This window comes from Cupressus sempervirens, chromosome 7 (assembly GCF_028749045.1).
Source record: "Cupressus sempervirens isolate cs-2001-9-10 chromosome 7, ASM2874904v1, whole genome shotgun sequence".
In the NCBI taxonomy this organism is placed as follows: domain Eukaryota; kingdom Viridiplantae; phylum Streptophyta; class Pinopsida; order Cupressales; family Cupressaceae; genus Cupressus; species Cupressus sempervirens.
This window is the reverse complement of record NC_143124.1, coordinates 417,991,627-418,007,349: the sequence shown is the minus strand read 5'-3', so window position 1 is coordinate 418,007,349 and position 15,723 is coordinate 417,991,627. Positions and strand designations below refer to the sequence as shown.

General features: G+C 34.4%; 1 protein-coding gene across 2 annotated transcripts in view; it reads left to right on the top strand.

Moving 5' to 3' along the window:
• The first annotated feature begins 11,445 nt into the window (after window positions 1–11,445).
• LOC149547322 (B3 domain-containing transcription repressor VAL2-like) overlaps window positions 11,446–15,723 on the top strand; it is an 84,435-nt gene continuing 80,157 nt past the window's right edge. Inside the window, exons 1-2 of one of the 2 annotated variants that reach the window (XM_089791601.1) lie at window positions 11,446–11,690; window positions 12,018–12,227. In XM_089791601.1, coding sequence (XP_089647727.1) covers window positions 11,674–11,690; window positions 12,018–12,227 — 227 coding nt within the window. In that variant the 5' untranslated portion in view covers window positions 11,446–11,673. The remainder of the gene's footprint in view (window positions 11,691–12,017; window positions 12,228–15,723) is intronic. The other variant, XM_089791599.1, reaches the window with a different exon arrangement.

The window sequence follows — 15,723 nt, the reverse complement described above, 5'->3', positions numbered from 1 at the left end:
CATGGTATGTTGACATTGCAAATTACCTTACCATAGGAAGGACACCAACCCATTTCTCTCCTAAGGAGCACAGATTATTAGCAGAGAAGAGTTTCAATTTCTCTTGGATTGTTGGTTGTATGTTTTACACTAGACTTGATCAAGTGATGCAAATATGTGTTAGGTAAGATGAAATATATGATATCTTGATAGCATTTCATGATGAGCCATGTGGAGGACAATTTGCAGCCAAAAGAGTAACATTCAAAATTATGACAACCAAATATTGTTGGCTCACTCTACATAAGGATGGAGTAAGATATACTAAAAAGTGTGACAAATTCCAAAGAATGGGAAGGCCTACTAAGTCTGATGAAATGCCCCTACAACCACAAGTAATTGTTACACCTTTTGATAAATGGGGATTTTTGGACCTAGAGAACCTTCATCAAATGGGAAATCATACATTTTAGTCTATACTGATTATGTTACTAAATGGGTAGAAGCTAAACCTATGAAACATGTTAGGGACAACAATGTTGTAGAGTTTTTGTATGAATCGATATTCACTAGATTTGGTGCCCCTAGATCTAAATAATAACTGATCAGGGTGCATAGTTTACTTCTAATTTGATTACTACCCTCATAAATGAATATATCATTAACCATGGCACATCTTTGACTTATCATCCTCAAGACAATAGCCAAAAAGAAATTACCAATAGGGAAATTAAATCCATTTTGACCAAAAGAGTAGCTATCCATAAAAAATATTGGACATACTATCTACCTAAAGAAATTTGAGCTTACAAGACAACATGGAAGACTATAACTGGCTTCACTTCCTTTGAATTGGTCTATGGTAAAGAAGTTGTCATGCTTGTAGATTTGAGCATAAGATGCTAAGTACAACCTTAGAACTCAATATTGATCTTATTGAGGCACAAAGAGAAAGAATTCTACGACTCAATGGTCTAGATGAGTATAGAGAATTCTCTCTACACATTGTTGAAGTTATCCATCAGCAAAGGAAGAAATGGCATGATAAGGTTATCAATGATAAACAATTTTTCGTTGGTTATTGGGTACTACTATATGATTCTTGTAATCAACATACTAGGAAAGTTTCAAACATGATGATTGGAGCCATATGAAATAATCTCAATCTTTAGCAATTGTGTTGTAAAAATTTTCACAGTTGATCCTATTCATTTCAAATTGTTAGTAAACAGTCACAGGCCTAAGCTCTATCATAAGCCACAAAGTAGGGAGGATTTCCTACAGTAGTTTGAATTTGAAGAGCTAAATACTCCTCTTGCAGCAACAACATCTGAGTCTTCTTCCGAATTTGCAATATCTCTTTGACTCGTTCAAAGACACATAATAATCACCTCGCTTTCTCCATAATAAATTCATTCCACCTTCTCTCTTTTCCACTTTCCCGCCTCATCCCCACTTGAACACTAAGGTATGGAACAACAAATTTTCATCAACTACTTTGCCAAGTCAGTATCATACCTTCGTACATATCATTATTTTCTTTGATTTTATAGCTTAGTGTTATGTTGTACATAGTCATCTTTGCTCACATTTTCATGGTGGGACCCACACTCTTATTTAAGTTGGGGAGGGGAGAGGATTGGGTGACATTTCTGATTAATTATGTATATATTATTTCATTTTCACATGTTGAGTTGATCTTGGTATTATATTTAAAAGGATACGTCGTATTTTTAAAGAGATTTACAATCAGTTTGATGTGACACTTACTCATACGAGTAAAAAGTAAGAATGAATGCATTTATTGAATAGAAGGACATGGGTGAGTTAAACTTTAATGATGATATGACATGATCTAAGATGGCTGCATTTTTTAGAACCCATTCTTTTTTTTTTGTTTCATCACTTGCTTTCAAACAAAAATTCAAAAATCTCTACTTTGTAAATTTCCAAAACCAATTTCATTGCTAGCTTGTGTTGTTTCTTGTTTTGGGCTTTAGATTAATTGGGTGAAGTTTAAGGATAACAGTCATTGGAGGAGAACTGATACACCATGAACCAACAATTCATGATGCTCTTCTACAACAAAATGTATGTCGTCCTTTGTTTGAAGGTCAAGGGTTGCTATGATATTTCTTAAAACTTCCAACATGGGTGATGAAGTAGCATTCCAATTTTTGAATTCTCTTCATAATGGCATTGTCATAGTTAAAGGGCTAAGAGTGGAATGCAACAAAAACATAATTGCTGAAGTCTCTGGTTTGCCACATGAAGGGGAAATTTTCAAAGAAGATTTTGACCCAAGATTAGTTAGGGCTCAATTTACCCTACACACAAATAGGTAGCTAGAGATTGATAGAAAGAAAGGCACAAGAAGAATATATTTGCAAGAACCCTATGGTGAATGTGCTCTCTACATCATGCAATAAATTAACAATGAGGGTAGGCATCAATTCTTGCATGGCTTGCATTTTAAGCTTCTTAGCTGCCTTCGTCAAAGACAATAGGCTTGTAAACCTTTCGCATTTTCTATTCAATCTTTTTAAGAAGAGAATAATTTGTAGCACGAATGCTGATGATACTACTTTGGTGGAGTATCCAAAGCATTGGAGAGTATTGACATGTTGCATTCATGACTATGTTTTTCATTGATGTCATCATAGTATGGTTTATGTAAAGGCTGGCTAAGTAGCAAACAAAGATCTTAGTTGTATGGACAATGGTTTGATTGTCTGGTGATGTGTGATTATGGGCATGTTTAGCACTATGTCCTAATGATGTAGTTCAGTATGTAGAGTCTAATTTGAAGACTTATAGAAGTTGTACCTATTTACTAAGACCAATTCAGAGACAGAGCATTTGGAAAGTAGTTCCTAATGTTTGTTCGCTATCTTACATCTGAAATGTAATGAAGAGATGTGCAATCAACTAGTGATATAGGATAGTCTATTAGTGATGTTAGCAAGTGTGCAAGCCCTAGTATCACACATATGAAATTTTGTATGGACTGTGAGCTAATAGTGCTATTGTAATTGTAATTAATTAGTTATCTTATTATAATTAATTAGGAAAACCTCAAGGCTGAATCAACGAATTATTTTGAAGATATAGTATAAAGGAAAGATGTTTTCCTTGATTGTAGTGTGTTGTGATCAATGTATAAAGTGCAAAGTGAGAAAAGGAGTAGAGTGTGTGGTGAATGCATGTAAGCAATCCAAGGGATTATTGGATGCAAGTTGTGTGATCTGGTTACAAGATCAGGAGCAGAGGTTTGGTTAACGGGACAGAGGAGGAGGAAGAAAGTATATTTCATTTCTATTATTCTATAAGAAATAATATAGAGATCATTTGGACAATAGGTTCATTGGTCTTATCCTTGAAGCTATTTGGGCAGTGGGTCCAACTATCTTCCAAAACTCATAACAGGGTTGGAATCTCCTAACATGAATTCAAAGTCTCCTAATAGGAACTCATATGTACTGAATGTATTCAAAGACCCCTAATAGGATCCATCCTCTAACAAGGAATATTTATATTAGTACATCATCTTATGGGTACCATCCCCATCGGGGTTTTCCCTCTAATCAAGGGTTTCCCTCGTTAACATATATGGTGTTATTGTGTATGAGTATCTTGTTGTGGTTTTTGATTATATTGCTCACATGGTTAAAGTTTAATAAGATTGATAATTGTGATATTAGTTGGATAATAGATTCAAACCCCCCCTCCCCCACAATTATATTGGTGGACTATATATTCTAACACAATTTCTATCCAAGAAGGTAAGCCCAACTTTGTGTCTAACCAATATTTGATTCAATTACTAGTAAAAAGGGCTTTGAGACAAATTTATACTATTTCATGGGATGATTTCCTCTTAATGAATGCATATACACCCACACTAGTAGGGCCTATAGGTTAAGGAGTAGGGAGAAGGTTTTCTACAATAATAGGTACTATGAAAATAGTGGAACAATTTGAACCCTCACCCTCTGGTTCTTCTAAAAACCCTAGGTCATGTAAACAAAAGAAGAAAGTAGAAAAATCCCCTTTTATTTCCACCTTAGGGAAGAGTAAGGAAAAATTTGTTTATGAAGAAAATCCTACTACTCCTCAACCCCAAACCGATGTTACAACCAGGTCTTCTGCAAAAAGAGTTTGGAAAGAAGTAGTCCAGAAACCAGTAGGATAAAATATAGAGCGACCAAAGGAATCAGGGGATGTAAAATATATTAATGTCACCTCCTCACCTCCTATTAAGAGGAAGAAAGTCCAAAAAGAAACTCTTGCAACATCAACTGAAGGAGAGTCTTCAAGGAAGAATAAAAAGGTTTCAAAAACATTGTTTGAAACACCTATGAGGAGGAGCGAATAGATTGCTAGAAACCCTAGCATAATTGATGCCCTTGTTGAGAATCCTATATTTCTTGAAGCTAAAAAATAAATTCTTGAATCTGTTAAACAAATTGAGATGACATGAGGGAGTTTAGAAAATGTTTGACATAATGATCAACATAATTATAGTTAGTTTCATGAAGATGAGGATATTGTTCTCATTGAAGATGATAGTAATAGTGATGGATTTGGACCCCATAACTATGTGTTTCATAGGAAAGGGAAGGATCCCCATGTTGTGCATAAATTTGATGATGAACAGGGAGTTTTGAATAATAAAACCATTTTTTGTTTCTAGAAATGAACAAGAAGGAGGACCTATAGCCACAAATAATAATTTACAAGATCTTAGTGAGGATGATCCTACATTTGATGTGAATATTGTTGATCAAGTTATGGAGAAGATGGCTAATGAAGGGTTAGAAACTTTGGTACAAGCATCCCAAAAAATGGGTTAGATGGAGAAGATGGCTAATGAAGGGTTAGATACTTTGGTACAAGCATCCCAATAAATGGAGGTAGAAAATCCTCCACCATAGCTAGTAAATGATAACCCTGAGAGATAACTTATTTTATGGAATAGGAATCTTGTGGATGAGCCTAAAAAGGATGAACCACAAGATGTTATGGGACTTGGATGGATCGATATTGATAATCAAGGTCCAATGCCTCCTTTAGGTCTCTCCACACCATTGGCAGCAGGATTGAGTTTATACCAACAAATTTTGATGGAAAAAAGGCCATGTGGTTGGAAGAGAAAAAGAAATTGCAATAGATCATTAAAAATCAATAAAGGGAATTGTTGGACAAAGAAGATGAGATCATAATTCTTGAGGATAAGGTCAATCTAATCACTACATTGATACCTGAACTAATTCAATGTAGGCCTCCAACATAGGTGTATACTTTGTTCCTTAAGGAACATATGTTGAATTATAAAATGACTAGAATTGTTTAGGGTCTCAATCCTTCTTTAAATACACCACATGAATTTTACAATGCATTCCAATAATCTCTTGTAGTAATTAAGAATTTGTTGTGTGAAGTATACATGCATAATCAATTAGTTATAGATGATAGGGATTGAAATCCCTTGATGTTTGTAGGAGACATTCAACTTAGAGCATTCATGTCTTGGGTTCCAAATGAAATTACCAAATAAAATTAATCCATGCCATACAAGGAAGAAGAAATGACAACACCATTATATCTTAGGCCTGAAGAAAGGGACCCAAGGACTTATTATTATGATTGGTTGAAGATAGCAATTAGTAAAGCAGGGAAGAAACATATTAAGCCTCTCAAAAATAATGCTTATGTATAATTTGAAGACTTATGAGCAAGACAACTATAGGAGGAAGAAAGATCAAGTATCTAAAGGTGGATAAGACTTCCCCACGACTTACAGTTTTGAGAGCCACATTATCCTCAAAACTTTGTTATGGAAAGAAGATAGGATCCATGGTATGTATTGTTGGGAAGGGATGGACAATTTTTTTGGATTCTACTCAGATTTCAGCCCCTTTTTCTTATGCATCCACTCTTAAGTGTCCATGAAGATGCAAATGAACATGATATGGCTGTTGAAGTGGGAGCAATTGAGAGATTATAAGGGATATTATTGGAGATGGTGCAAAGGAGGAGTAGGAGAGAGTATTGTAGCATACTTTAGAATGAGAGTCGAAGTCAGGAACCCTATGCTTGCTAGAGGACCATCAATACCTTAAGTTGGGGGGAATGATGAGGATATAAAAAAAGTATAGCTTTATGGGTTTTATGGTTATTTGAAGGGTCTTTTCCTTTAAAATTCAAAAGCCCTTTTATTAAATGCTATGTATATAATTATAATTACTGTGCTTTGTTATGGTTCTAAAAACATCATATGGTTTTATAAATATCATGCTATAGTTAGAACTTATGTGTGATAAATAAGATGATGTGTGTATATATTGGTAGATAGATTACTTTCTTCCTTGAAACTTTTATGCGGTAGGTTCCTGAAGCCATATGTCATGAGAAAGGATTTTTCTATTTGTGTAATTAATGCTTTCTATGAGTTATTGAGATGAATGTACATTTTGATATTTGGCATGTGTACTAATCTCTTTTAGGAAAAAGTCAAAGAGAACTAGAAGGAGCACGATTAGTGGAAGTAATGATAGATTCATGTGGCGACCCTATACTAACGGATCAACATGAGATTAGGTTGATGCAATTGTCAACAACTCATGCATAAATCTAGAGTTATGAGGCACTATTGATAGTGGTGAGTATTCACTCATCATGCGGAGGACCCAAGTTTGATCCCCAACAATGACACAAAAAATGCTTGGTCAAATGATTGATTTGGAAACTAAAGCTCTATACTCATGACTTATAGATTGGACATCCTTACATGGCATCCAGATACTCCATTAGACTTATTTAATTTATCAACCAAGGACAAAGACTTGAAATGGTATTGGCATTTAAGTATATGCTCTAAACCCTCCTAGTTGTCATTACTAATATATGGGAATGGAAATACTAAACCTTAATGGAAATAGAAATACTGAACTTAAGTAACTGAAAATAATAGAATATATATTGAGTGTTGTTATGAACTACAATCACTTATGAACTAACTCAATAGCTTATTTATAACATCAAAGGAAAATTAACTTCCCTAAATCTAGGATCCTTCAACAACAAGGATTTAGTGACAACATTAATGAAACACATCAATGTGGAACACATTTTTCCTAGTTGAACAAGTCTTCATCAAATGCAGTTTACCATAACTCTAGATTTGCATATGAGTGGTTGATAGTTGCATTGACCTAATCTCTTGTTAATCCATTAGTATATGGTTGTCACATGAATCTATCATTACTTCCCTTGATCATACTCTTTCTAGTTCTTGTTGACTTGTTCCTACAAGAGATTACTACACATGCCAAATATTGAAACATACATTCATCTCAATAACTCATAGAAAGCATTAAGTTCACACATAGACAAATCCTTTCTCATGCCATATGGTTACAATAACCTACCCCATAAAAATTTGAAGGGAGAAAGTAATATAACTACCAACATATTTACACACACAATCTCATTTATCACACATAAGTTCTAACTATAGCATGATATTTGTAAAACTATATGATGTCTTTACAACTATAACAAAGCACAATAATTATAGGTTTATATAGAGCATAGAATAAAAAATCTTTTGAACTTTAAAGGAAAAGATCCTTCAAATTACTATAAAAGCCATAAAACTATACTATTTCATAGCCCCATTACTTTTTCCCAAGGCATCCAGAATAGCCTCAAAAAAGGTGAGACCAATAGCTATGCAAAAAGGATACTCATACTTCTACAACTAATGTGACATCACATGTTTGGTTACCTTTTGCAACTAAAGGTACTTTTCAATCAATTATGAGCAACCCTTGGAACAATCAAAACTTTAAAGTCACAACTATTGGAACAACATTGTCAATAAATTCTAAGAATTTTTTTAGGAAAATAAACTTTCTATTAGTGAACGAATGATGATAACAAAGTTATACTTAGTCATTGTCATCTAACCTGAACTAGAAATACAATTTGAGTTTAGATAGGTAGGAAATACCAACTAGGCACTATTTTCTTTTGTTTCCTCTTTTTTTTTTTTTTTACAATAAACATGTACATGATACAACCATAACTATGATAGGGGTTTTGAAAATAGTTTACCAAATTATACAACTCCTACAATGATCAACATCCGAGATAGTTTAAAATAAATTATTTTACTAGATTCCTATAGTAGTCAACATCTAAGATGGTTTTTAAGTTGATTTATAACTCCTACGATAGTCAACATCTAAGATGAGGAATTTTAAATTATTTTACCATATTTACAATTCCTACATACTTATACACACGAAAAATGAGAAAAACAAATAAAAGAGAACCTGATATAGTAAAAATTTGTGTGTCACCAAGGCTGATAGGGCTTTTATCCAAGTTATATGGTACCTTGGTTTTGCTAAAATCCACAAGACATTCTATCATTCTAACATGGTCATTTCTCACTTAGGTATGGTCGCCTTTTCCCCTAATGCTTTGAGTCATAACCATTAAAGGCAAATTGTCATTTATGTAGAAAATGGACAAAGACAAACATTATACAATTCACTGCCTCCTTTTTTGTGTTCTCTTCTCAAAAGATATTTATTTACTTACCTTGTGTTGCTTCTTTCAACCTTTTTTGCTATTTTCATTTATTTGCTACATTATTTATATTTATTATTATTATTTCCTATCATGTATAAACATCTATATACTAGAATTAATCTAATTTAAACTATAAATGTTTAGAAGGGGTCTATTAGTCAAGGATGAGTTCACCTTATTTACAAAGTCCTTCATGTAGTTAGAATCAATAATTTTAATAACTAAATAAACAAATAGAATTATAGGGTAGGAAAATCTTTGAGAGATAGACTAAAAAGTTATCATACTAAATGGCCTTAGCAACAATTTATCTCTCATCACTAGATCACATTATCCACTTCACTTTGCACCTCATGTTCCTGACAATAAACATGATTCTAACACAACTCACACATTTTTCTGTTTGGGTTAGCCATAAAATTCTAATCAATGCATTAAATTAACAAAATAGAAACTGCATTGTCATCATAGCTAGGTAGAAACTACAACATCCTTCACCAAGGCCTCATGTTATACCTTTATAATTTCCACTTGGCACTATGCCCTTCCATAACCATTTATGTCCAAAGCACCCCCACCTCCCCTAGCCCTTTGGTGCACCCCCTATTGATAACAAAGGGAGAAAGAGGAAATCTAAAAACCCCCAAACTCCCTATCAAACCCCCAAGTCGCCCCCATATGATTCCTCTTCCAAATATGGATGAAATTTAAATAAAATTGCTTTGGTGAGACCCTTTATTGCCTCCAAGAAGCCTAAAATTGAGCCTAAAATTCACCTGATGGACTTTGAAGCAAAGGCTAGTGACACTCCTTGTAGGTCCAATAAGATTGTTGCTAAACCATAGATGAAGGAGAAAGTGATGAGGGAAATATATGTTGATGAGGATGGAGATGCTTTTAGTTCAAAGGATAGTGACAAAACTAAGATAAATAAGGAGGTTACCAATAATAGTACTAGTATGATGTCTTTGATAGTCTCAAGATGTACATTGTTGATCTCACAGTTTCCAAGTAGGAGGAAGGCAATAATAATACCTTCCCATGACTGCTACTTCCCCTTTCCATACCAAGGATAAGAGAAAACATATTGCTAAAGACTCTAGGAGAAAGATTAAAGGTACACACTGTGTTGTTGATGTAGGTGGAAAGACATAGGTTGTTTTGTACGTGGGTGTGTGTGGCAAACATTGAAGAAATTTATAAAATTAAAAAGGAGCAGGAAATTATCAATAAGAGCTTCACTAGGCTGGCCAATTTCATTGTGAAGATCATGCACTCTTTTGCCATCACTTTATGTTTGCTCTAGCAAGATAAGGAGAATCAGGAAGCGGATGTTGATGAAGGCACTGCCAGGAACTACTTAGTTACCTAATCGATGATTAGATGTGGCTGCTACTTTCCAAGCCCAAGGAGGGAAAAAATAACGCTTAATGGGTATGGTGATACTAGTTCTATATTTGTTTTTGTTCTTTAGTTTTAGTTGGATCCTTAGGGATCAATTATCCTAAACTAGTTGTGTGTGGTACTTTATCTTGGTTTTTAAATTTTACTATAGAACTCTTTATACAACCATAATGGCTATAGGAGTTTTAACAATCTCAAAAAAAATTGGTTAGTTTGTAGGTTATATATGCTTCACTGGTTGTATAGAGTGATTTTGGAAAGCAAGGGGTGCATGCTTTTAAAGTTTTTGTTTAGATGGTGGGAAGGGTTTTTGATATTAAGGTAAGTGATTAGATGACTATTTATTATTTATGCTTCTCTATGGTGGTTGTTAATGTGAGGTAACTATGGTGTTTGAGGGTTTGCCTCTTATTGTTTTTTTCGGCCAAGTCCCTTATTTTAGCTATGTTAATCTAAAAAACAAAATCATGATAATATTAACAACATTGACTAATAATGGTATTAAAAGTTTATAGGGATCACACACACACAAACACATGTTCATTTAACATAGTTTAATCATAATATCTACCCTAGGCCAAATTATCAATGAGAAGTTTAATCATAATATCCACCCTAGGCCAAATTATCAATGAGAAGTTTAATCATAATATCCACCCTAGGCCAAATTATCAATGAACTAATGGTTGACAACAAAATTTAATAAGGTATATAAGGGATATGAAATACTTAACATCACACCATGTCAATATTGAACACTCTAATTTTGTGCTTCTCAAAATCCTATGCGGAAATTTCAAATTACTTCCAATTATTTATAACAAATTGCCAAGTCCCCTACTTACAACTAAGATTTTAGCATCACAACATCAAATGTGATGCTGCATCAACATCCATTTTGTTAGGTGTCCAAAACAACCCCTAGAAATGGTGGGACCAACAATCGTGCAAAACAGATACTCATACTTCTACAACATATGTGACATTACATGATTGATTCACTTTTGCAATGAAAGGTACATTTCATTGAATTATGAATAGTCTTTCGAACAATAACAACTTTAAAGTCACAGATATTAATACAATGTTATTAAAAAAATGAATATTAAATCAATAAATATAAATATTAGGTCAACAAATGTAGATATTAATCATAGCCATTGAAACACAACACAATGATATTGAGTCTTTTTGCCTTGGACAATGTACACAACAATAATATATTTTGATAAAAGAAATCCAATAATGACAAAACCCATCCTCAATAAATCCCCATATATATAATTCAGTTATTAGTTTAGGAGCTTTCAAATCACCACCAACAATAGCCAAATGAAAAAACATCTCACGTTGATTTTGTTCTCAGCCTTCTATTGACCGAAAGAGCGGGCATATGTCGCTTCCCAAGGTGTCAAAAACCTAAGGTTGGGAAAACTTTTGCTAAATTTAATTCTCATGTGGTGCCCTAGCAGCCTAAAAGTGAGGAAAATTGCTAAATTTAACGTTGTCTCCTCGTAATCAATATGCCCGGCTGTTACAAAGAAAATCCACGTGACGAGATGTTCACATAAGTGTTGTATGGGATTCATGAAATTATATGTAGTTCGCCATGATGTAGTGGTGACGATGCGCCTCCACCCACAATAATAATTGTGTGGAGAAAGCAATCCAAATCCCAAATGCTAATGCATGCACGCGTGGGAAAGGTGGGCGAAATCCCATAATAATAATAATAATAATACTGGAATACGTTAACCAACGATTAAGATTTTAAGATTGGGAAGAAATGAAATGTATAGTTGGTATTTTTGGATCAGGACAAGGGCCTGCCTACTACTCCCAATTACCTCCTTTAATGATGATTTGATTACCCAACATTAGGTTTTTTTTTTTAAAGGATTGTAGTAAAAGAATTGATGGGTTTGACAGAAAGTTTAAGATAGAGGAGGATAAATTAGTTACGTGCCTGCATGACGTGCGCGGCCATGCAATTCACAAATTAAAACCCACGTCTTCTTTTTTTGTTTTATCAGAGTTTGGTGTGGGAGAGGATGGAATTTTGATGAAGATTTTTGTTGTGGGTGGTGTTATTGGCTGTGGGAATTTTTATTTGGGGGATCTGAAATGGGGGAGGGATCGAACGCATGCTTCAATGAAAAATGTGGCGTAACTCTGTCGGTGAGAAGGAAGAGCGGATGGCCGCTTCGCTCCGGAAAGTTTGCAGACCTCTGTGACGATTGCGGGTATCCAACCTGTGACCTTGTCCACCTGACGTGAAATGATTATTATTTTTTTGTTACTTTTTAATTTATTTTTAATTAAATTGAAGAACTTAGTCTTGGTAAATCTTAGATGGAAAAGTTGTAACGGCAGGTTCTTGCAAACCAAGATGGCAACTTTAGTTAACAGAAGACATAGTAGCTTTAAATTTTCAAGTTTTGAGGCTGTTTTGGCAGTGTTCCTGCTGCTTAAATGGTTTCTAATTTTTTGTTTTTGTGATTTTTATTTAGCAATTTTTTTAGCATACATCGCTATTTGTGTGATATATTTATCTTGTTGTTTTGGGAAACCCTGTCACCCAAATCAGATAGGGTTGTTTTATTCCTAAAATGAAGGTACTTTGTGTATGCTATATACGTTAGATATTTTTGCCCCGGATTCTTTTGAAACCCTGCTAACCAATTTGGCATGGCGTTTATCCATGCTGCTATTGAAATGAAGGCAATTTGCATTTATTGGACTCATATTGGATATTTTTGCCTTGTATTCTTTGGATACCTGGCCACCCATTCGGACTGTATTAGTTATGCATGGTGTAACTGAAAGGAGATCATCTTCATGTTGTTCAAAATCTATCTTTATGCTCTTAAATTCCTTTTTTGGATGCCTCAAATTCCTATCTTGAAACAGCAGATTTTACTTAATACACATCCTGTTCAATGGTCAATGACCATTTTGGAAAGTGGCAAAATGAGACTTGAACCTGGAGTCACCTGCTTTCTAGAAGAAAACTCTGCTAATCCTTATCTCACCTCATTCACGTGCAAAAATAGTAAATAGCCCTCCAGTTTTACAATCAATTTGTTTTTATTGTGTTTTACTATCGGATCATGTGCAGGTTAATAATAGAACAAAAAATGCATTTCAACCCTAGGAAGTATATTAAGAGTAGTACCATTTACTTAGGAAAGCAACTTGACGGCCAACCCAAAATTCAGTAGCAAAGAAGATACCCTGAGATTTGCCTTACGTAAAATTAAGTATTTGTAGTTCTATGCGAGTTTTCTGGTCTTGATTGTGGACTGAAAGGGGAAAAAAAATCTAGTCAAATTTCCAAGCCATGCAAAGATTTGATACTATACTCATGGGGGAAGATTATGTGGTATGAAAAAATTCTTTATAAAGGTTCAGCTAACTTTCAGGATTGGTCAGGAGAAAGCGTAAGGTAAAGTAGTTTAAATTTCATAAAGGAATACTTACTTCTCTCATTGGCCATTCTTGGTCGATTGTGGATAGTAATAGTCAAGTTAAAATTCAATTACATTAAACTTCAAATTTTGTCTCTAAAGAGCACAGTCTAAAGATAACAAGCAAAATCTTGGTAAACTACAATAGATTGAAGACATTTATATGCAGCCATATGTCTCAAAAATGAAAACCTGTCAAATGATTCTCAGAAGTCTGTATTAAACATAATCCAGGTCCTGGACAGTATGTTGTTCTGCAGATACTAGTTATACAAAATCCAATGTCAAGTAAGTATCAGACAAAAGAAATCTTGATGGCTGCACACAAGCAAAACTTGAATGGATCAAGCAGTATATGTAGTCTCTGAGGAGTGAGGAGTCATTAGTTAATAGTTGCTTGTGCTAGCAAAACTAGTGTTGTGTGATTGAGGGTGAGCTAAACATCCAAAAATTCTCAAAAATTTTCGTCAGTTTACAGTTGAAAACTTATTCCATAAAGTTTCTTGTAAAATTTTAATAGTGCCCCAAAACAACCATGAGGGAGATTTTTCTTCCTTACAAGCACTTGCTCTGTAGTTCTGCATATATTTCACAGACAAAGTGGCTCTTTTTGCTCAACATTAACTTGAAATTAAAGCAGTCTACTGTCTTGATCAAGATAAGGTCCACTGAAATTTTGCACTTTAATGAAAGATCTTTCCAGATAAAGGAAAATGTGCTGCATTCTGACCCATTTAATCATAAATGTAATAAAACAAGAAGTGAAGATTTGTTGAATATGTGCATTGTGGTCCATGGAATATAGATGATGAGAAACAGAGACCACCATCATGTGCAGCTGTTTTTATCTGTCCATAGTTTTTAAAGAGAGCCACCACATCAATACATGACCATGGGAAACAGTTTAGCTCAAATCCTTTTCTGCACTGAACTTGATGACTGGCCATTGAACAAAACAAAAGTACTGTTGAAATACAGTGTTAACATTGTTAGGGTGGACACCCTTTGTTGTCTTCTGGCATCTCACATCATGTGATAGCAGTGTAATGTTACACCATGCCTCCTATGACCATAACGCCCATGCCACAATAAAAGGAGCAGGTGTTCCAGATAGATACAATGCTACTACAAGCTTACACTAGTTTCTTTCAGTTACCCTTTTCTCTTGGCAATCTACAATAAGGTTGCCAAGTTATTGCACTTTGGGGTGTAAAAGTGAGTTTGCAAATTCAATTTGCATAATCAAGATTCATTGGGGTAAAATGCACACCAAAGACAAACTTGCAATATTTGTTTTTAAATCACAATACGCTAAAACAGTGAAAGTAATATTGGTTCATACCTTTAAGGGTTATTAACTTATTTGTGATGGAAGCATAATCCTTCTTCTATAGAATGTTTAGAAACATAAATGTGGCATCCATGAAGGGATTAGGTCGTAATGTGGATGTTCATTGTTTGGACACAGCTTGACTACTTCACAACTGTCATTGAGTATAAAAGAGATTTCAAATATAGCACAACATGGGGAACTTTGTGCCAGTAAATGCTAAAAGGAATAAGATCACAAAATAGACTCATCATGTGAAGTCTGCACTAACTAATGATAAAACGTCAAAGGAAAGATTCAGGTCCTGGTGCAATACTGTTTGCAAATGAGAACCACATAGCAACCAATTTTTGTCCCCTGGCACTTCAATGAGGTGTACTGGTGGGTTTTGAATCACAGATATATTGTCCAATAGGTAATTTTTCCAAGCAGTCAGTGTGGCATAGTGACGGTGTAAAAAAAATATGCAGGCACAAATGGTTGAGAACATGAAATAATCAAGAAGAGATCTAAGTAAATGGTGAATAAACTGATATAAAAGATCATAAGTAGCAGAGCTTGTCAGTTATGGTGATTACTTCTTATCTCCAAGCTATGTACATCATTTTTAGTGCCAAACCTCATCTTCAACTTACACTTCAGAGGAAACACAACAATTAAAGACTAGTATAAATTCAGTCCTACAAGGTACAAGAGGAGTAAACCTCACTGAGTGATGCATTTTTTCTCAGCCAAAGTTTTTGCCAACATCTAAATAAAGCACTACTACTGACACGGGAGAAATCCTGTTACCCTAGATTATTTCACGCACCATATCGTATAAAGTGATAACATGGTGTAATTTTTATGTCAAACCTTCAGCTGTGGGGTGGCTTTGTGATTGTGAAAGGTTAAATAATAGCTTGTGTTAGTGGATGGAGTCTCGTAGTATGTAAATAAATT